A 24,021-nucleotide genomic window follows, 5' to 3' on the forward strand; every position below is an offset into this window, starting at 1 on the left:
CCTCTTTTATTCATCCCAGAAGGCTCAAGCGAGACAAACCCACAATGTCTCAGCCAGATTCTCATTCCTGCTGAGAGCGGTCAATCAAAAACTCAAACTTAACAAACCCAGAGCCAGACACAGGCAGTGACTGACAGAAGGAGAATATTCAGGAGATAGCAGCATTCAGAACATAGAGCAGTATTGTCACTTTGTAAGACAAAAATAAACAAAGCTCTCAAATCATAAAATGTTTGCTTTCTATAGACCAGTTCTCCCACTAAAATTAGATAGCTGTCTATAAAAGGAGCTGCTTGGCTGGTTCCTGTCCAGGCGGCTGTAATCCTGTTAGCCATTCACTTTGGATTTTTATCAACTTCATAACCTGGAGAAAACCCGTTCTAAGTTTTACTCTTCAGCAGATATTTTACTTCATTCCAAAAATACTCCCCTTGTGATATGGGGAAAAAAATTCAGTAATGCCTTTGACTTTGACTTATGCATCATGAAGCAACATCTCAATTTCTTCAAGTATTCTGTCTCCTGTCTCTTACAGCATTAAAATGTCACTATACTCACTATATAGATATAGTACTGTTGAGTAAATAAGAAAAAAGTAAGAAGCAAAAGTAAAACTTCTTCACCACTGATTATCTAATGTGTGTCTTTGCAGAGTGAGAGCAACCCCAAAGCACATCAGAACTTTGGTAACTCTATATGTATTGACAGTCTGCTACAGAGAAGGTATTTTGTGTTTGCAGAGCCAAGTATCCCTGGATAAGGCATGGATAGAAGAGTAAAGTGAAGGAGGGAGGGATGGTACCAATTGCAAGAGAGAAATGGAGGTCTAGTGGGATAAAAAACAGATGTGTGCAAACATAAACCAGAAAAACATCTGGTGGAGATAAAGGCTCAGAGCACAATGTCAGCCAACACCCACACATTCTGCTTGCAATTTTCAAGTCCTGCTCATGCCTTCATTCAAACGTAGCAACATAAAACACCATATTAACAGGGACATGTTATTTTTAGTTCTGCCTCTTAAATCTGTTCATGACACTTGGCTGAGATTTTATTGTCTCAGAGCACAAACAGAAAATAATACATCTTTGGGGGATGAGTAGGGGCGTCAATGAGTAAGAATTAAATAAATAAAAATTAACAACTTAACAGAATTCAATATTTGATATTCCGTTAAATCAATATCACAAAATAACTTGAATTCCACAACAGTGCTGACCGGCAAACATGTTGCTACTTCAAATGGAAATGCAATAAATACAGTGATTTGTTTACAAAAACACCCCAACAAGAAACAAAGAGGATAAAGGAGCTTGGTCTGGGCCGACCTGATTTACAGATTCAGCAGCAAGTGATGAGGACGAGCTTACACCTTCTGCCACTCCTGTTATGAGAAACACAGATGATTAACTGGATGGTGTAAGTAATGACTTTTACTGCTTCAGCGGTTTGATGTTTTGCGTGACCTAAAACATCTCTCCGAGAAATGCAAATGCCATGAAAGTTCCCACAGTCACAATGAGGCTACATTTTCGATGCAGGCTACAGGACTGTCATATTGTGAGTTGGGTTGTTTTTAATGAGTCTGGCTTCAGTTCACACACACACACACACACAATGCTCTGTGTCCCCACCCAATAAATGTTATCACCAGCCGCCACTGCTTAACGATATGATCACAAAACCTAAAACATCAGGAAAAGTAATGGAATACGAAACTTGGAAATGCTCTCAGAAGTAAAACATTTGCTTGTCTCAAAAAATTCAAATGTTTTTATCTAACTTTATTTTGTATGAGCACGATGTAGAAACGTTATCTAACACATTCACTGAATTGTCTCTGTCAGTGAGTGAGTCGCTGCCAAAGTGCCATGGACCAGAAGGAGAACATAAATAACTGAGACTTGAAAGTGAGTCAGAAACAATACCAGCTGTGCAAGAAAACAGGACCCTTGTCTGGACATAATGGGGGAAGTTAATGTCTTGGAAGCCTGTCTTACAAAACCAAGGGCGCAACAATTTGAATGGAGACTTTAGTGATGTGACTTCCAACTGGTTTCAACTTAAGTAACCCTGAACCACTCAGTAAGTTGACTGTCAGGTCACATGACAGTACCAGTGTTGTTCAGTTCTCTGCAAACACTTCATGAGGTTTTGGCTGACTCTGAAATCTGAAGGCCTCATAGTGACTCTTCATAATGGTGTGAGGAACCAGACTCACTGAGGGAGAAAACAGCCTTCACTCAGAGTACTTTTTACTTAACTTACTCTGTTGTACAACGCTTCCAAGTTAACAAGTGAATATGCTTAAATTCTCGGGCAGATTCTCAAGATTTAAAACTCTTCATGTTACAAACGTCTGAGCTATGACACGGACTCCTACTTCCACATCCTAGCTGATGTTTATATATCTAATGCTTTATTCAAATGGGAAAAAAAGTTTACATATAATGTAATTCTATTGTCCGATGTCTTGGTGAGCGAGCAGCACTTTGTTGAACCTGCACTCTTTTGTCCTGAACCAAGATTTGTTCGGTTTTGCTGCTTAGCCAGCTCTTTAAAAAAGGAACCATGGTTGCAGCTACAGTTTGTGTTCAACATTTGAATGTTTTTTGTTATCAGCAGCTGTGGTTCTCACCTGTTTGTAGTCTTTGTGCAGCTTGTTGTACTGGAACATATTGTAGAGCACAGTTGAGGCCGCTTTGGCAGTTTTAATACTCCCAGGGCTAAACCAAGACACAGTGAGAAACAGGGAAAACATGGAGGATTAACAAGGAGGAAATTCCAGAGCATAAGCGGGGGCGGGGGCGGGGGGGGGGGGGGGGGGGGGGGGGGCGACGACGACTCACTGATAAACACTAAAAAGGAGCAGATAATTGGCTGTAGGTTATATTGTGGTCTGGCCACTGGCCAATGGGGAATAACAACTCCAGAATATGTAAAGTAAACAGGAAACTGGGAGGTCGAAGCTCTGGTGTATCAGAAGGATTGTTGAACCTAAAAAATCTTGACCAATTATACGGAGCCTGGAAAAGTTTATTAAATTAAACAGTTTTATGATATTATTTGGGAGCTTATATTTGGTACTTTTCTGAAGCACCAGTACTTTTTTCTCACTGTACGATACTGATAGTTTTCACATTGTAGTGGAAGTGAGTCCTACCTGTTATCATGGAAGCTCTTAATGCCCACCAGTTTGGGAAGGCCGTTGAAGTAGGAGATGTCTCGTGCTGCTATAGAACTGCAGGTGACCAGGTGATTGAGTGCTGCACACAAATTGGACACCACCTCGCTGGACGGGGTTTTCTGTAGACCATCACATGGCAGCTTGGACACAAGAGCATTCACCATGTTCTTAGCTGCAAGGACAAAGAGGAAATGGTGGTTGTCCGAGCATTTTTTCACAATTGAAAACCCTGAAAACGTTTACTTTACAAAGCTGTAACTGCTGCCAAAGGAGTTTCTAAAAATGACTGGGTTAGGGATCTGACTTTTTTGTTGTAAGATTAACGTTTTAGATTTTATGCATGACAGGAAGAGGAAGACCTTGAATGATTTTGATAGTGTCTTACCCATGTGGTCTTTGTTCGCTGAGTGTCCGGCCAGATTTTTCAGCAGGCCAGTCAAAGGTCTCAGCTCCATCTCACTGTTGGTGTCTAACAGATCCAGCAGGATGGGCAACATCCTCTCCTGCTCCATCACCACACCACTCAGCACTGATGACCACTGGCAGAGAGGGACACACATAACATCAGCCTGAGTGAGATTCTCTTCTCATCATTTTGTGCTCTATCTGCTCTTGAAGGATCCAATTTCAAAGCAACAATAAATGACTTCATTTTACATGAATATACAGTACAAGCTTAGTTTCTGTGATAGTTAAGGGCCTACCCAGGCCTCTCCTGTGGTGATATTTTGCAGGGCTCCTATGGCAGCCTCACGGCTGGTGGAGCTGATGTCCCTGTTTTGTAGAACACCCTTGTACATCTCCACCACCTTTGGGTGCCACAGCCACTCAGACCCTTTAGGTTGTCGGGATACCTCCGACAGTATGGTCAGGTTCTGGTTACGCTGCAGTGGAGAGAAGAAAAAGGAAAATAATATTGTTAATTTAATGTACAGTAGAATACAGTCTCAAGCAGGTTTTATGATGAAAGTTTTTCTCTTGCGTAATATTATGGGCCTTGTGCATGTGTACAACCTCTGCTTTTAAGAAAAGGCAAAGGAAGGGTAGAATATTTATAAGGCACCCACATCAGAATGGACACACACAGCCTGGACAAGCATAGCAGCTCAGAAACAAACAACACCATGGAGTTATCAGACATTACTGCCTAAGGGAAAATAGAGGCTGTCAGCTAAAATAAAAACTTTGACTAGCAGAGCCAGTTGTGAAAGGTAAATGGTCTGTATTTATAGAGAGTTTTTTTTATCTTTACGACACAGTTTTTTGCCATCCACCCAGTCAAACACACATTCATACAGTGCATCTATGGGCAGCACTTTTTTCTATGAGGGGCAATTCGGGTTTCAGTATAAGCCAGCAACAGCCACCAAAACACTGTTGGGCAAGAGTCCCTGCTGAACTGGCCATGTGGTGGGATCCACACAATGAGTCGTAAAAGTAAGGCCTGTGAGCCAAGATGAAACCAGCTCTAAAGTTTCCAGCTAAGATCAAGCATGGAGATAGCATCTCCTCTGGTGGTAACTTCATCCCTGGGGTTTTCCCAGAAACCCCTGCTCTGCTCCTGGCCGTTCCCACTCTGATCTGACCTCTGAAACTCAATTGGCTTAAAGCCAGCATCATCCCATGACCACACCTCAAGGAGGCTGGGCCTCCACAGGTTAATAAGAGGGGCTGCTCATCAATAATCGCTGCCCATTCCCGATTCCCTGAAGATAGAGCTGACCTTTCCAGTTAATTGATCCGGAGGTAATTTTAGGGAGCAATTACAGACGTTTGTTTTATTTCCATTTTCTTTTATTTCTTTATTCAGTCGACGTTTTATTTTGATAGGACTTTTTGTTATTTTAACTTGAAGAGGCCGCGCACAGGAACTCGCTCGCCGGCCGAGCATCACAGACTTTTCTTTTCACGATCCCCACAGCTGCGACACAGCTGTTAATCCCTGCAGGACAAAGCATCATTCTGTCGCAGAAGAGACAAGGCCGAATTCCGTTCCACGAGCAAGACGAATTCGCTCCATATCCGGTCCCAGCACGAAGCCCCTGCAACAGATGAACCAGAGCTATCCAGCTCAAGGCATGACTTCTTCACCTAATTCCGGGGATTCGCTGACCGCATGTACCCCGAGGAACACAACACGAGATTCACTGGACTTCCGGAAAATCCGCGCCACGGAGGTCACAGTAAGAGGCTTTATTGTCTGGGCAGAGACTAGTTTAAATACTTAGCGTGTCATTTATTGGATTGTATGTTTGTTTGTAGATCGCTGATCTGTTTTTAAGCCATGTAACATGAGGGAACGATGCGTCACTTCCGGTTCCTTGTTTACATTGTCGAATGTTTTAAAGTGCCTCGCGCCGTGACAGAGAGCCTCCGGCAGCACTGTTATCGTCCGACTAAGTTTGCAGAGACTTAACCTGTTAAAAGATCGGTGCACAACTCTAATTTGTGTACTGAGTGGTGACGTCACTGTAGCTGGTCTCAGACGATGTTTTTGATGTCTCTCTCTCTCTTTCTCTCTCTCTCTTTTCTCCTAAATCCCTTTTTACACACGTCCCGACCTACACTTACATATTTCATGTGGCATAGAAAATTCTAGATTTAAAGAGCCTTAATACATCTCGACGCCATTCGGCGCCAGAACCAGGAGATAAGAAATCTCTTTGTCTAAAGTTCCTTTGTGTAACAGGCGACCGACCGCCATCTTGTCTTCGACCTCATGTCATCACCGGGGTCATAAACCTCCATCTTGAAAGTACGTGAACGTAACATCTTGATCCTGGCCAGACTACGTCACTACGTGATCTCGTCATTACGCCATAGCCACTCCCTTTTTTCTTTAGACACACACACCCACACACACACACATAGAGACACAGACAGGCAGACACACACGACCACACACACACACCAGTAGATACTCAGTATTACATGTGTGACCATTGTGATAAGTGCTGCTGCTGCTGTTGCCTTCTTTGAAATATTGGGGTTTGTTAAATGAAGAATCATTGAAATAACATTAACTTTATTTCCCCTTTTGAATAAATACTTTTGTAATTAAAGTATTTGTATTTCTGTGATTATTTGTACATGTGTATGTGAATACAGCTGGATTACTATAGCCTGTGCTCGAACTTAAAACCCTTCATTGTTTATTATATAATCATTAATATTAAATATTGAGATTATTAATATAACATTTATCACTTGAGACTGATAACTATAGTTTGACTAGTTGGTCCCTGTAACCAGGGTGGTGCCCCGCTACGATAAGCATTAATTACAGATTGTTTCATTCTTAATTGATAATTTTATTGTTTTCATTAATTATTTAACCATTATTAATTGATAACCGTATCATTTCTAATTAATTATTTTACTATTCTTAATTACTAGCTTTATAATTTTTAATTATTTTTAACAAATAATTTCTACTTTAATAATCATTTCTCATGATTATTAATAATTAGCCAACGTCAAATCTACTACTACTATTGCACAACAACACCAATAGACTCTCTTCTCCTCTCTTTGGCAGTCAGCCGTCATTTAATCGATCCGCTGTAACATGCCTCTACCCAAATCTCCTCCAGTCTTCAGCAGAGTCATCCTCACCCTATCAGGATCCTCAACCATCACCAGAGTCTAGATTCTAGAACCTGGGGGGGATCCTATTCAACATCGTGCTTCACCCCTTTCTAGTCCTGATTACATCACAGAGGGGTCTGAAACGCCAAACGACTTAAAATATTTACCATCACCTTCTCTTCTGAATGGCAATAAATGCTTGTTCAACCGTTAAAGATAGATAATGTGTCTCCTTGTCTCACTAGCCTTAAATGACCCCTGTATCTTGCGCTGATGAGGTCAGAACAATTGGGGGATGGAGCATGTTATTAAAGTCCCACCTGTACATAAGTCCATGCCACACTCAAAGCACGGACTGATGCCTTCATCTAAGGTGATCTCGAGGAGTACAGGAAGTCCAAGTACGCGCTCAGGAGTGCTACTAGCAGTGCCAAGATATTCCACAGGGACAAAGTGGAGTCCTACTACAAGGGCTCCAACACAAGGAACATGTGGGCTGGATTCAAAACCATCTCAGACTACAAAGCAAAGACCAGCAGTGCTGATGTAGTGTCTGCATCTCTCCCAGAAGATCTGAACACCTTTTATGCACGCTTTGAGAGTAGCTCCTCGGCTGTGGAGATCGAAGAGGCCCAGGAGGACCCCCCCCCCCCGTCATATCTAGGGCAGACGTGTGGAGATCTCTTAACCGGATTAACCCACGCAAGCCACCAGGACCTGATGGCATCCCTGGCCGAGCTCTCAAGGTGAATGCAGATCAGCTGGCAGATGTGTTGGCAGACATCTTCAACCTGTCACTGCGCCAGTCTGTAGTCCCTGCATGTTTCAAGGAGACCATCATTGTCCCTGTTCCCAAGAAAACAAAAAACCTCTGCCTGAAAGACTACCACCCAGTAGCACTCACCTCTACCATCAAATGTTTTGAGCGGTTAGTCAAACCCTTCATCACCTCCTCCCTCCCTGACTCTCTGGACCCTCTTCAGTTTGCCTACAGGCCAGATATGTTGACTGCAGAAGCCATCTCCCTCACCCTTCACACTGCTCTCTCCCACCTGGACCAGAGGGACATACAGTGCCTTGCATAAGTATTCACCCCCTTTGGACTTTTCTACATTTTGTCATGGTATAACCACAGATTAAAATTTATTTCATCGTGAGTTTATGTAATGGACCAACACAAAATAGTGCATCATTTGGAAGTGGGGGGAAATATTACATGGATTTCACAATTATTTACAAATAAAAATCTGAAAAGTGTTGAGTGCATATGTATTCACCCCCTTTACTGTGAAACCCCTAACAAAGATCTGGTGCGACCAATTGCATTCACAAGTCACATTTGCAAGTCACATAATTAGTAAATAGGGTCCACCTGTCTGCAATTTAATCTCAGTATAAATACACCTGCTCTGTGACGGACTCAGAGTTTGTTGGAGATCATTACTGAATAAACAGCATCATGAAGACCAAGGAGCTCACCAAACAGGTCAGGGATAAAGTTGTGGAGAAATATGAAGCAGGGTTAGGTTATAAAAAAATATCCAGAGCTTTGAATATCTCTCTGAGCACCATAAAATCCATCATAAGAAAATGGAAAGAATATGGCACAACCGCAAACCTACCAAGAGGAGGCCGTCCACCCAAACTGAAGAGTCGGACAAGGAGAAAATTAATCAGAGAAGCAACCAGGAGGCCCATGGTTACTCTGGAGGAGTTGCAGAGATCCACAGCTGAGGTGGGAGAATCTGTCCACAGGACAACTATTAGTCGTCTACTCCACCAATCTGGCCTTTATGGAAGAGTGGCAAGAAGAAAGCCATTGTTGAAAGGGATCCATAAAAAATCCCGTTTGGAGTTTGCCAGAAGCCATGTGGGAGACACAGCAAACATGTGGAAGAAGGTGCTCTGGTCAGATGAGACCAAAATTGAACTTTTTGGCCTCAATGCAAAACGCTATGTGTGGCGAAAACCCAACGCTGCCCATCACCCTGAGCACACCATCCCAACAGTGAAACATGGTGGTGGTAGCATCATGCTGTGGGGATGCTTCTCTTCAGCAGGTACAGGGAAACTGGTCAGAATAGAGGGAAAGATGGATGGAGCCAAATACAGGGAAATCCTTGAAGAAAATCTGATGCAGTCTGCAAAAGACTTGAGACTGGGGCGGAGGTTCATCTTCCAGCAGGACAATGACCCTAAACATACAGCCAGAGCTACAAAGAAATGGTTTGGATTAAAGAATGTTAATGTCTTAAAATGGCCCAGTCAAAGCCCAGACCTCAATCCAATAGAGAATCTATGGCAAGACTTGAAGATTGCGGTTCACAGACGGTCTCCATCCAATCTGACTGAGCTTCATCTTTTTTGCCAAGAAGAATGGACAAACCTTTCCATCTCTAGATGTGCAAAGCTGGTAGAGACATACCCCAAAAGACTTGCAGCTGTAATTGCAGCGAAAGGGGGTTCTACCAAGTATTGACACAGGGGGGTGAATACTTATGCACCCAACAGATGTCAACTTTTTTGTTCTCATTATTGTTTGTGTCACAATAAAATTTATTTTGCACCTCCAAAGTACTATGCATGTTTTGTTGATCAAACGGGAAAAAGTTTATTTAAGTCTATTTGAATTCCAGTTAGTAACAGTACATAATGGGAAAAAGTCCAAGGGGGGTGAATACTTATGCAAGGCACTGTACATGTGAGAATGCTGTTCATCGACTACAGTTCAGCATTCAACACCATCGTGCTCCTGAAGCTCGTCACCAAGCTCAGAGACCTTGGGCTCAACATCGCCCTCCGTGAGAGGATACTGAACTTTCTGACGGGCAGACCACAGGCGGTGCGGATAAGCAGCACCACATCCTCCACCCTGACTATCAACACCGGTGCCCCCCAGGGCTGCATGATCAGTCCTCTCCTGTACTCCCTGTTCACGCATGGCTGCGTAGCCACCCACAGCTCCAACACCATCGTCAAGTTTGCTGATGACACGACTGTCATAGGCCTGATCACCGGCGACGATGAGAAGGCCTACAGAGAGGAGGTCAGAGCCCTGACCTCAACCTCCATCTCAACGTCAGCGAAACTAAGGAGCTGATCGTGGACTACAGGAAGAGAAAAGGAGTAGAACCCCTCTTCATCAACGGGACTACGGTGGAGCGAGTCAGCAGCTTCAGGGTCCTAAGAGTCCACATCAGTGATGACCTGACCTGGACCCACATGGATGACAGGATTCTCTGCAATTTCTAAAGGTGCACCATAGAGAGCATCCTGACAGGCTACATCACCGCCTGGTATGGCCGCTGCACCGCCCTGAGCCGTAAGGCTCTACAGAGGGTGGTGAAGTCTGCTCAACACATCACCAGGACGGCGCTACCATCCATGGAGGACCTCTACACCCAGAGGTGTAGGAAGAGGACCGACCGGATAATTAAAGACCCCTATCAGCCCAGCCATAAACTGTTTTGCCTGCTGCCGTCTGGCCGACGGTACCAGAGCATCCGGGCGAGAAGACTTTTAAACTCCACCAATTTGCCATAATTCCACTAACTCTGCACCTTGGCATATTTGCATTATTGTTTTTTTCTTTAGGTGTACAGTGCCTTGCATAAGTATTCACCCCCTTTGGACTTTTCTACATTTTGTCATGGTATAACCACAGATTAAAATTTATTTCATCGTGAGTTTATGTAATGGACCAACACAAAATAGTGCATCATTTGGAAGTGGGGGGAAATATTACATGGATTTCACAATTATTTACAAATAAAAATCTGAAAAGTGTTGAGTGCATATGTATTCACCCCCTTTACTGTGAAACCCCTAACAAAGATCTGGTGCGACCAATTGCATTCACAAGTCACATTTGCAAGTCACATAATTAGTAAATAGGGTCCACCTGTCTGCAATTTAATCTCAGTATAAATACACCTGTTCTGTGACGGACTCAGAGTTTGTTGGAGATCATTACTGAACAAACAGCATCATGAAGACCAAGGAGCTCACCAAACAGGTCAGGGATAAAGTTGTGGAGAAATATGAAGCAGGGTTAGGTTATAAAAAAATATCCAGAGCTTTGAACATCTCTCTGAGCACCATAAAATCCATCATAAGAAAATGGAAAGAATATGGCACAACCGCAAACCTACCAAGAGGAGGCCGTCCACCCAAACTGAAGAGTCGGACAAGGAGAAAATTAATCAGAGAAGCAACCAGGAGGCCCATGGTTACTCTGGAGGAGTTGCAGAGATCCACAGCTGAGGTGGGAGAATCTGTCCACAGGACAACTATTAGTCGTCTACTCCACAAATCTGGCCTTTATGGAAGAGTGGCAAGAAGAAAGCCATTGTTGAAAGGGATCCATAAAAAATCCCGTTTGGAGTTTGCCAGAAGCCATGTGGGAGACACAGCAAACATGTGGAAGAAGGTGCTCTGGTCAGATGAGACCAAAATTGAACTTTTTGGCCTCAATGCAAAAAACGCTATGTGTGGCGAAAACCCAACACTGCCCATCACCCTGAGCACACCATCCCAACAGTGAAACATGGTGGTGGTAGCATCATGCTGTGGGGATGCTTCTCTTCAGCAGGTACAGGGAAACTGGTCAGAATAGAGGGAAAGATGGATGGAGCCAAATACAGGGAAATCCTTGAAGAAAATCTGATGCAGTCTGCAAAAGACTTGAGACTGGGGCGGAGGTTCATCTTCCAGCAGGACAATGACCCTAAACATACAGCCAGAGCTACAAAGGAATGGTTTGGATTAAAGAATGTTAATGTCTTAAAATGGCCCAGTCAAAGCCCAGACCTCAATCCAATAGAGAATCTATGGCAAGACTTGAAGATTGCGGTTCACAGACGGTCTCCATCCAATCTGACTGAGCTTCATCTTTTTTGCCAAGAAGAATGGACAAACCTTTCCATCTCTAGATGTGCAAAGCTGGTAGAGACATACCCCAAAAGACTTGCAGCTGTAATTGCAGCGAAAGGGGGTTCTACCAAGTATTGACACAGGGGGGTGAATACTTATGCACCCAACAGATGTCAACTTTTTTGTTCTCATTATTGTTTGTGTCACAATAAAATTTATTTTGCACCTCCAAAGTACTATGCATGTTTTGTTGATCAAACGGGAAAAAGTTTATTTAAGTCTATTTGAATTCCAGTTAGTAACAGTACATAATGGGAAAAAGTCCAAGGGGGGTGAATACTTATGCAAGGCACTGTATATATATATATTTCATTTATTTTTTTTTTTTTTTTTTTTTTTTAAGATTATTTTTTGGCATTTTTATGCTTTATTGATAGTTTTAGAGACAGAGTTGAAATGGGGCAGAGAGGGGAGTGACATGCAGAGAACGACCGCGGGCTGGAATCGAACCCGGGTCCGCTGCTGGCCGAGGCCCATGGGGGGGACGCCCTACCAACCGAGCTAAGGGCGCCCCCTATTTCATTTATTTTAATTGAACATTTATTTTGATATTCTATTATATTTTTATTTTATTCTATATATTTTTTGCTTTTAATATTCCCTGCAGTGCTTGAAGTGAGCCTGTGACCCAAGCACTTTATTGCCAGCGACTGCTAAATGTAATTGTTGTGCATATGACAATTAACTCTTGAAACTTTAAACTTTAAACAGATTGTACTAATTGCTAAAGCTACGCATACGAGGCAAAAAGGCAGCATCCCATGGTAGGAATGGGAATAAACAAACAGGGTTGTTATTATATCGCTGTGTAAAGATAGTCCTGGTAATATAAATCTGTTGAGACTATTGGATTCAACCACGTTTTGCTCATAAGCTCACATTGCTGTAAGTATGGGACCTGTGGTGCCTAGTTACCCTCGTAAAACCCTGTTAGGACAATCACTGTTCAGGGGGAGGGGTTTAAATGCACAGTCAATGTGGCCATTTGTTTTCAAGACCTTTTGTCAAGGACCAAATTCCAACCAGAAACATTAGGTATCCTTTGGAGACCCTTCCACAGGAGTTTCTCATGTAGTCCAGTCAGGACTCATCAGAAACATAAATTTCCCTCTAGACTTTAGTGTTGAACAGATGCACAAACAGAGGAACAGAGCAGCACCACATTGAGGCCTCAGTGAAGCAGGATTGTCCTCCCTGTCCCTCCTTCATGTAACCTGGCTAATAATCTCCTCTCAGCAATGGTCTATCACATATAAAAAACACGTGTGTACTTTTCTTCACTCTAGGGGTGATAATGAGAACATACGTGTAACATGGAGCCTGATGTTGACTCTCCATTAGCCTCCATTGCTTGCTATTGAGATGTGTAATCTGATCTGCAGCTTCTGTAAATTGTATTGCAAACTCCACGTGGACCTGAGGCCACTTCTAAGGTTTCTATCTACTGGGCCATTTATTATCTGACTAATGTTGAGATACCTAAGAGGGGACTGAGCTGCTCTGTCAGTAGCATGACTTCAAGCTTAACTTTTACAGGCTCGTTTGGTGACATATTTTGAAATATCACTTTATTAATATCACAGAAATGACTCCAGCACAGTACACTTGCTGTTGAAAAAGAATAAATATATTTTATTGTGACAGTGCAGCTAAGGTACATGGCTTATATAATTTAAGACCGGTGGTTGTATACCTGATACATTCAGGTCACAGTGGCAAACTGACTTGCCCCCTGACATGTAAACAATGATTGTATTGTATAACTGAGAATGCAACCCAGAGCAGGACACAAACTGGATGGATAGTGTTGATGTTGTCTTTAAAAATCCCCAAACACAATAGTGGTTGTGGAATAAGCAGAAAAAATTACTATGGTGAAGAAATAGCTGAATTTACTGTGTTTTCAGTATCTAGGGCCTCCATTGAGATGTATAAGTGGATAGAAAAAAAATTGAGACTATGCAAGAGTGGTTATCTGGCTAACACACAGCAAAGTGAGTGAATAAGAGCACAGCAGCATCAGCTAGAGGGATGTGACAGGTGGAGCCATTGCAGACGAACTGGACAAGCTCACTCATTATTATTGTTTATCCTCTGGCCAAAGCCAAGAAGAACTAAACAGATTTGTTGTTTTGCAGTAAAGGGGCAGATGTTTTGATAATTGGAGACAGGAGTGTGATTTTATTAGTGTGATGAATTTTACCTGTGAGTTTTTTTTGTTGTACATAGTAAAGCAACCAATGGTGTCAATGTCCCGGGAGGCAGAAGCTCTCGATTGGCCCTCCAGGCGGAGTCGCACTGATGAAGGAAGCTCCGTGTAGAGCTGGTAGGACAGATTCCTCATCACACACAGGGAATTCTCCAAACCCTGGACAGAAAAGAGTGGAGGCAAATGTACACTACCGTTCAAAAGTTTGGGGTCACTTAGAAATTTCCTTATTTTTCAAAGAAAAGCACTGTTTTTTTCAATGAAGATAACATTAAATTAATCAGAAATGCACTCTATACATTGTTAATGTGGTAAATGACTATTCTAGGTGGAAACATCTGATTTTTAATGAAATGTCTACATAGGTGTATAGAAGCCCATTTCCAGCAACTACCACTCCAGTGTTATAATGGTACATTGTGTTTGCTAATCACCTTAGAAGACTATTGGATGATTAGAAAACCTTTGAAAACCCTGGTGCAATTATGTAAGCACAGCTGAAAACTATTTAGCTGGTGAGAGAACCTATGAAACTGGCGTTCCTTTGAGCTAGTTGAGTATCTGGAACATCACATTTGTGGGTTCCATTATACTCTCAAAATGGCAAGAAAAAGAGAACTTTCATGTGAAACTCGCCAGTCTATTCTTGTTCTTAGAAATGAAGGCTATTCCATGCGAGAAATTGCGAAGAAACTGATAATTTCCTGCAACGGTGTGTACTACTCCCTTCAGAGAACAGCACAAACGGTCTCTAACCAGAGTAGAAAGAGAAGTGGGAGGCCCCGGTGCAGAACTCAGCAAGAAGACAAGTATATTAGAGTCTCTAGTTTGAGAAATAGACTCCTCAAAGGTCTTCAACTGGCAGCTTCTTTAAATGGTACCCGCAAAACGCCAGTGTCAACGTCTACAGTGAAGAGGCGACTCTGGGATGCTGGCCTTCTAGGCAGAGTGGCAAAGAAAAAGCCATATCTGAGACTGGCCAATAAAAATAAAAAGATTGATATGGGCAAAAGAACACAGACATTGGACAGAGGAAGATTGGAAAAAAGTGTTATGGACAGAAGAATCAAAGTTTGAGGTGTTTGGATCACACAAAAGAACATTTGTGAGACGCAGAACAGGTGAAAAGATTCTGGAAGAGTGCCTGACGCCATCTGTCAAGCATGGTGGAGGTCATGTGATGGTCTGTGGCTGCTTTGGTGCTGGTAAAGTGGGAGATTTGTACAAGGTAAAAGGGATTTTAAATAAGGAATGCTATCACTCCATTTGGAACACCATGCCATACCCTGTGGACAGCGCTTGATTGGAGCCAATTTCCTCCAACAACAGGACAATGACCCAAAGCACACCTCCAAATGATGCAAGAACTATTTAGGGAAGAAGCAGGCAGCTGGTATGCTGTCTGTAATGGAGTGGCCAGCGCAGTAACCAGATCTCAACCCATTGAGCTGTTGTGGGAGCAGCTTGACCATATGGTACGCAAGAAGTGCCCATCAAGCCGAACCAACTTGTGGGAGGTGCTTCAGGAAGCGTGGGGTGAATTTCTACAGATTACCTCAACAAATTAACAGCTAGAATGCCAAAGGTCTGCAATGCTGTACTTGCTGCAAATGGAGCATTCTTTGACGAAAGAGAAGTTTGAAGAACAGAATTAATATTTCAAATAAAAATCATTATTTCTAACCTTGTCAATGTTTTGACTATATTTTCTATTCATTTTCCAACTCATTCGATAAATAAAAGTGTGACTTTTCATGGAAAACACGAAATTTTCTGGGTGACCCCAAACTTTTGAACGGTAGTGTACGTTAACTAACTAACTATACTGACTTAATAATGAACCATGTTAACTCCAAATCTGGGTAGAAGCTTGTACTCTAATCATCATAAACTATGCAACTGTGTCTGACATAAAGCAAATGAGAGCGATCCCTCTGCTAGTTAACAGTTCACACAGATTTAGCTCACGTAAACTAAGAATCGATGGGAATTGAAGTAAAAGGATTTGAAAGTGGTCCTGTCAGCAAAACACGGAGGGGAAGGGCTAAATGCTGACAACAGCATGACTATGATTTGCTTCACTCAAATTTATTGTATCTTGAGTTTAGATACAATATGAGAACAGCCACCATTAACTTTCAGTCTTAGCACTGAGAACCTCCTCCAACATGTTTGCTCAATCAGGTGCAGGAGGTGTTCATGTTGATGTTTAACAGAAGCTGCATGTTAATCAGTCATGTGCCAGTTCGTTAAAGGCTTATCCAAGTTAAACATCCGGTGAAATTCCAGTCTAGCAGGTAATATTACCATTGACTATTTAATGATAAAAAAAACTCTTTGAACTTTCTGGTGCAGTGAGAAATGCACTTGCTCACTGAGTTTAGATCATTAACTTAAGAGCCCTTAGTCTCACCCACCGAAAGACAACCTCTGAGCTGCTAAATGCACGGCTTGCATTTTCCTGAATGAGGCTCGACCCATTCTAAAGCCGTCCCACAGCACCAGGTCTGAGTAAGTTTGTTAATATGAGATTTCAGCACAGATTTTTTTAAACTCAATTTGACTCTGTCATTATTGGTTAGTGAGTGTACATCGATGGACAAAAATGGCAATTTTATCTATTTAAAATGAAATGTTCAACACAATAATGTGTGCAAACTGTTGTAACAGCACTGTATTAAAGACAAAGGCTGTTGATATTACAAATGTTTGTAATTTACAAGAAATATCAAATATATTGTAGTAGTCAAACTTAATCAAATTTAAATCAGTCACCGTTAATTAAAGATTATAAAAATGTCACAGAACAGGTTACCTTATCCTCAGTCATGTCCTCTTGTGTGATGTAGGACACCAGAGAGTCCACCAGACCTCGCATGTCTCTCATCTTCTGTCTTGTCCTCTCATTCACTGAGCTCAAGTTCCTACACACACACACACACACACACACACACACACACACACACACACACACACACACACACATGGAGGAATTTAAATCCAGACTAGAATCAGAATGCAGTAAAGCTGTCTGACAAAAATGCATCTCTGATCTCTCTTGAATCACTTAAGTTGGACCTTTATGAGATTTCTGCACTTTGTTGTAATTTTATCTGTGGTAAGAAACTCCTCAGGACTCAAACATACCTTACAAGGTCAATTCAGTTCCATAAGAAACAAAGAATTAGGTTTCTGATATGATCATGACCAAATTTTACATTGACATGCACGATTTAAAGTCTGCTGAGTCATGTGTTTCGACTTATAATGGTTACTTGGTTCAATGAAACAGGCAGGTGATGGTTTCCAAAAGCAAGAACCAGGTCCTGTCCCTTATATTAACTCTCGTTCAATACTTTGGCTCCACAGCAATAGCAGAAAAGAGTCATGGCTACTTTACTGTATCTATCGTAACGTCAGAGTCTCCTCAAATGATCCAGAACACCACAGTGTGTATAAGTATCTTCAAATGCAAATCTATGGAGAGGAAAGCCTGCACCTCTGTCCTGTTTCCTAGTGTATATAGGGAAAATGACCAGGCAACAAATCCAGAGAAAAACCGTTCCCTGCATTTACAGATGCAAGACTGCAGAGCATCAAAACAACATATTTCTCTGAGTATTCCTCTAGTGCCATTGTCACGTCCAAGTTTGAGCTCGTATGGAGTCACCTGAGGAAGCCGGTGGTGTTGTAGAAGATGTCTCTCTCAGATGGACTCAGTGGAAGACTGCTGCACAGAGGAATCAGCACTGTATCTATCAGCTCTGATAAAGCTTCTTTGGACAGCTTTTGCTTCAGGTTGTCTCTGGAGGACAGATTCCACAGGACGCCTGCAGCAACGACACATTTTATACACAAACTCAAATATACGGTAAACTTTAGATAAAGGTAAATCACCACCAAATACCTGGATTATATGATGCATTACTGATTAACAAATATCATATCATTCGAACCAGTTTGAAACCAGGAGACCATTATTACCTGTGATGATCTTTTGAAGCTCCTTGTCAGGTTGGCGAAGGATGCTGACGAGATGGGTCAAACCCCCGGCATCTATCAGGGCCACCTTGTTGTCAGAGTTCTCGTAGATGAGGTTCCGCGTGGCGCCCGTGGTGTAACGCTGCACTTCCTGGTTGTCGCTGGTGAAAAGCTGAACCAGAGCTGGAATGCCATAAAGCGCACGCACCTTTAAGAGAGCAGATCAGGAACACACACCACATACTGTAAATAACCAAAGAGTACATTGAATACTTTGAGTGCATGTGTGATGAAGTGGTTGTGCTACTTGAAACGATCTTATCACACAAACCCACGTCCATCGTTGACTTCTTTTTCACCGAAACATAAAGGATTGCGTGCAGAGCATGATGTACTCTGTCTATTTAAATTACTCCAAGTCTTTCTTACTGGGGGAAACTCAGTGCACTACTATGCAAAGGTAGTTTAGATGTTTGGATTTTCTTCCATCACATAAAACCTTCATGGAGCTGACTGATCCCATATTCATTCTGCAGCACGACGAGCCATGAAGAGCAGTCGACAGTGATGAGAGGAACGAGGAGTCCTGCAGCAGAATGACTGCACCCAATCTGCCTCTGACTGACCCAAGATCAAAGCTCAACACCTCTAAGAGGCTTGGATCAACCTAGCTTGAAAAACTGTGTATAGTGTACAAAGCTGTGTACAATATTTACATAGGAGAATTGGTGCTGTTGTAATGGCAATAGCTTGTCACACCAGCTTTTTACGACACTTTGTAAAAAGTGGAATAATTTTTTTAAGCATCTTCACCTAAAATTCAATTACTAAAACACTTGTCTGCAGTCGTATATCAGGTGATAGAAGAAGAATTTAACTGGCACATAAAACCAGTATATAGAAATATTGTGTTGTATTTGGCGAAACCTGTTTTCATATTTGCCTCCCCTTCACCAAACCTCGTCTCAGATAAATTTCTTCTGAACTAGTAACACTTTGACAGATACATGGGAAACCACAACACACCCAATCATAATCTGTGACCATCCACCTGTATCACTGACTGTAAATACTGAGCCCTTTACAGCCCCTCCTCGTTTCAACACATCAGAACAACCCGCTTTGTTGCTTTTCACACGGACAGCATACTTCATTGAAATTAACATAAATTAGCAAATGGTAGACAGTCATTGCATAATTATATACTTCCCAAATAGTAAAAAATCAATAGCAGAAAAAAGGAACTTTACAAATGCAATCAATCTAAAGTTTAAACCAACACAAGACAAAAACAAGACAAAAACATATACAAATAAACACAATTCTCTTCTACAACAGAATGTACAAACTAGAGTGTCACTAAGTAAACTGTCCCCTTATGACACATATTTGAAGTCAGAGGTAAAAAAGAAATAACAATTCCAGCAACAGAGAAGAAACTGTCCAACATGAAATAAATCACGCCTTTGGATCATTTTCCTGGATTTACCCAAACTGTCTAAAAAATAGGTTAGTTCTGGTACATGTATTATCATCCTAACTGTATTATCCTTTCTCTGACATGAGATATAAGAAGCAAATTCACCTTGAACTAGAACAACTACATCATTAGACACGTTCCACACACTTAACACAAAACACAAACGTGCTTCTGGGAAAGTCGTTCATCCTCTGGATAAAAGAAGAAATGAAGCAGCAGCGCTGGTATCACAGCAGAGTTTTACACTTCACTGAGAAAACACACAGGGATACCAACTCTCTGCTCAGCCGATCACTACAGCCAGACAACAGTATTATAGGAATTCAGACCATCAACTCACAAAATAAACTTTTACTAACAAATACACATGACATAATAAACTGGAATATATCTACTTTCACTCTTCTCTCTGACCATGTGTGGAACTCCTACACATGATGAATTCCTACCTCCAACTCTGCACTGGCAACATCAGGCACTGAGAAACTGACATTTCCCCCGAGCAGTGTTAGACTCACTTCACCTCAGTTACACCCTCCTTGAATCCCCCTCTCTCACTAATGGAACAAATCATCAAATGAAAACTCTGCCTATACAGAAAAAACAAAATCAAAGCAGATTGGAATCAGCAAACCTTCTTTAATAATACATGGAGCAGTGGTGGGGTGACTATTGCCCTGCACATACACTGTGTACAGCACAATCAGCAAACTATTTAATATTGTAATAATTCTATTTCATAATAACGCCATAGTGCTGTAATTTACACCGTGTGATTGGTTAACATAAATAATCGGGAGATTGTGTCTTTAATCTTATTGGTTGCAAAAGTCAATGCATTACAACACTATATGATGTAATGTTCTGATGTCATGATGATGTCATTTCTGGAGGATCTCCAGAGTTCAGTGCATGTCTTAAACAGCTTATGTTACACCATAATACAGACTGGAAAACATTTTAAAGAACAGTGTGGTTCAGATCAGTGCAAATATTTTGTAGGTTTGGTTTTGTAAGTTCATTAGTTAAAAGCAGGGAGAGCAGAACAACTTAAACATTGTCCAATGCAGAAGTTGTCGGTTTGTTTTTATGTTTTATACTGAGTACTAAGAGCTTTTCAACAGGGCTCTGTGTGGAGGAAAACTACAAGTTTGATGTAATTGGTGTAATTCTTTTCTTAATTGAGTTTAATCTTGCAGCCCAAAGAGACAGTATTATACATTATATCCTGTATGATCCTGAATAATTTTTCAATATATATAAGGTTTAGGTCATAGGATGCAAAGATAGATGTGTTATTGATTGATGTCACTTATTATAAAACATCATATGATTTTCTGATCAATATAATGACCTCCCACTTGATCATAAGCTCCAATGCTTACTGTAATCGTCTGGATACACCCTCCAAGGTAATACTCTCATTCAGATAAAAAACACATTAGTAATGACCCATTAAATATAAAACTATATTCAAAACATAGAGTATGTATATTTAACACTGACTCTTGGTTACAATGTACCCGCTGCAGTACAGAGAGAGGTAGAAATAAAGAGGAAAAGTGGGGGGGATATCATAGAAAAACACTTACAACCTCTCTCCGGTTAATTCTTCCTCCTATAGTCATATAAGTTTTGATAATTTCAATGTCATTTTTCCTCTGCAATCTGTGCATACACACCTCACTTCCTCACTGTCTGGGAAAAAGCACAATACCTGCTCTCCTCTTGGATTGTGTGCATCCAAAAGCAGTGCTGACCAAAAAAAACTTGCAGAGAAAGCTACAAGCAAAAAAGAGGGAGGTGGATGTTGCTGACCCACCCTGCCTGTTTCCCTCTGAGTTTCCTGTGTTGCTGGAGGCCAAGGTGGGGGAAGTGTTGTCTGATAAGGTGGGCTCTCCAGCGCAACTGTAAAAAACCTGCTATTTGTCATTTATACTCACACTAACTACTGAAACACAGCTAGTACGATCTTGCATGTTTCTTATTTTGAGCTTCTCAATCTTCTTTATAAAACAAACCATTCTTGATGTTCCTCTGGGGACTGTGCTATACATACTGCAGTGTGATGTACCCTGTGTGTGTGTGTGTGTGTGTGTGTGTGTGTGTGTGTGTGTGTGTGTGTGTGTGTGTGTGTGTGTGTGTGTGTGTGTGTGTGTGTGTGTGTGTGCGTGGGAACTTGAGCTCAGTGAATGAGAGGACGAGACAGAAGATGAGAGACATGCGAGGTCTGGTGGACTCTCTGGTGTCCTACATCACACAAGAGGACATGACTGAGGACAAGGTAACAACCTGTGACATTTTAATATTCTTTAATTAACAGTGTCTGATTGTCTGTTTCAGTTACCGTCTGTGTCAGTTTGCCTTGTATAAATATTTCACCAAAACAATGCAGACATATGGACAATCAGCAATTAGCAACCAACAACCATGTACAAGAACGTTACCTGGTCCTTTGCATCGCTGCTATGGTAGCACTGGTGCTGTATGTATGCAGCTCCCAGAATTTGCAGGGCCGTGTCTGATTCAGACAGATATCTGACAGCTGTTGCCATGTCCAGACTCTGTATCCTACACACACACACACACACACACACACACACACACACACACACACACACACACACACAATAATGGCGTCACATTCTATCAACACAATGACACACATTAATTCATTTGTAAATCATCTGACTGAGCTACAAATTAAACCAGGCCATTTGTCTTAGCTGTGTTAATGAATGGTCAACATGTCTCACTCTGCCAGGGGGTCGTTGCTGTGTATTGATACTCCATCCAAGACATCCACTCCTTTCCCAACGCTCCTCACACTGCGGACCGAGGCAGTCCGTTTCAGGGGGGCTTGGTACTGCCCTGCACCCGTCACATGGTTGGTCCGGGACACATGCTGCTGCCACTGTGTTCCCCAGCCGTCCCCTGCCATGGGGACTCCCCTGCCAGTCCCCAACCAGCCCTCTCTCTCAAAGGCATAGCCCTGTTGCTGGTTGTGCTGCTGCCGGTTAGTGATGCGGCTGATGGTGCGATGGGAGGGGCCTTTGTAGGAGGACTGATGCGGCGGCTCCTCAGGCCAGTTGCGTCTTTCTTGGGCTAATATCCCACTGAGGCTTCGGCTGTGTGGGGGATCCACGGAGACTGGAAAATAGGCGGTCTCTGGAGGAACCACCACAGTAAGAGGTAACCTCTCCTGGTCAGCCTGACACATTGACTTGGACCGCCTGCTTCTGTTGTGTGCCTGCACAGTCTGGAAGTTGCTCTGTACCATGCTGCTTCCTCTGTGGCTCAACCTGGAACTTGTCTCCATAGCAGAGCGAGAAGAGAAACCAGAGGAGGGAAGGGGACCTGTGGGAACCTGCAGGGTGGGGGTGTGGGGATATATTCAAAGGTCAGCAGACACACTGCAGCAGAAAAAGATAACTATAATTTTGTCAAAATTTCTGAAATTAAAAAGATCATTTTAAAATTTCTCAGTTTAGTAAAATTGTATCGTTATACAGAAGCTCTAACAGTACAGACAAGGATACAAATTCACTAGTGTCTTGTTTTTTTGTAAGATACAGTGCTTGAGGTGAGGGGCAGCATATGTAGGCGTAAGATTTTCCGAAATCAGCGGCTCTTCCTGCTCTCATTAATTCAAGCCTCTTTACTGTAAACTGCAGGAAGCTCACTGATGCCTTTGTATTGTTAGACTGGAGAGTTAAACGCAGCAGGAGCAGGGAAATGTCCTGTTTACATTTGTCTTCTGTCTCTACATTGTTCTGAATTTGGTCAGCTTCTGTTTTCCTTCCTTTGTGTGTGTGTGTAGTTTATAATAAATTTAAACAAACTATTACTTAACAGTTAAATTAAATAAAAAGAAGAAATTCAGTTAATTATCCAATAAATTAAGCTCAAACTCGAGATCCTGGTGAGGAACCTAATCTCAGTATTGTACAATGATGAAATTGATTACTTTATAATGCAATATTTCTGCCACAGTCCATCACAGCCGAACATCGACTGTTTGGATAGGTACCATCTCCAATCCGGATTGCCGGTGTACTATAGACTGTATATTAAGATTGATGAAATGTTTTCATGTCCTGTCACTGAACGAAAATAAAGCCAAAATATCCTGGATATGGGCAATGTCAGCTTGTATCGATGACATAATTTGTCTGAGCAGTACTGATTATGGGATGGAGCCACGGTATTGAGGTCGGAACCAATACACATGCTTGACCAATCGCTAATCAGTATTCACCTTGTTTTCATTGCATGAAATGACTATTAAAAACCAAACTGATCAGAAATACGAAAACATCAGTTCAATAAAAATTTCCTTAAATGACAAAAAATGTCTTTATTTGATGTGCACTTTGACTTTCTTAATTTGGTCCCTCCCACTAACATGGAGCAAGCAGGGCTTATGAACAACAAGATAGCCATCCACCAGGGGATTATCAGAATATTTGGGCTTCACTTTTGCGAGTAGTCACGTCGTCCATGTTTCTATATAATCTATGGTACTGTATCTTTGGAATGCAAGATTAAACTCAACTTAAAATAATCACATTAAACTTGTACTTTTCCTCCACACAGAGCCCTGCTAAATACACTCAGTATATAAAAAAAAAAAAAAAAAAAGAA

The 24,021-nt window shown here is 41.8% G+C and overlaps 1 protein-coding gene across 1 annotated transcript in view; it reads right to left on the bottom strand.

Moving 5' to 3' along the window:
- Positions 1 to 24,021, bottom strand: part of LOC128442514 (plakophilin-3) — a 41,446-nt gene that overhangs the window by 4,412 nt on the left and 13,013 nt on the right. The window contains exons 3-12 of the mRNA XM_053424998.1: positions 22,134 to 22,744; positions 21,825 to 21,948; positions 17,901 to 18,105; positions 17,587 to 17,746; positions 16,732 to 16,840; positions 13,911 to 14,075; positions 3,892 to 4,071; positions 3,573 to 3,726; positions 3,164 to 3,359; positions 2,639 to 2,726 (exon numbers count right to left, since the gene is read on the bottom strand). Coding sequence (XP_053280973.1) covers positions 2,639 to 2,726; positions 3,164 to 3,359; positions 3,573 to 3,726; positions 3,892 to 4,071; positions 13,911 to 14,075; positions 16,732 to 16,840; positions 17,587 to 17,746; positions 17,901 to 18,105; positions 21,825 to 21,948; positions 22,134 to 22,744 — 1,992 coding nt within the window. The remainder of the gene's footprint in view (positions 1 to 2,638; positions 2,727 to 3,163; positions 3,360 to 3,572; positions 3,727 to 3,891; positions 4,072 to 13,910; positions 14,076 to 16,731; positions 16,841 to 17,586; positions 17,747 to 17,900; positions 18,106 to 21,824; positions 21,949 to 22,133; positions 22,745 to 24,021) is intronic.

This window comes from Pleuronectes platessa, chromosome 1, assembly GCF_947347685.1.
Source record: "Pleuronectes platessa chromosome 1, fPlePla1.1, whole genome shotgun sequence".
In the NCBI taxonomy this organism is placed as follows: Eukaryota; Metazoa; Chordata; class Actinopteri; order Pleuronectiformes; family Pleuronectidae; genus Pleuronectes; species Pleuronectes platessa.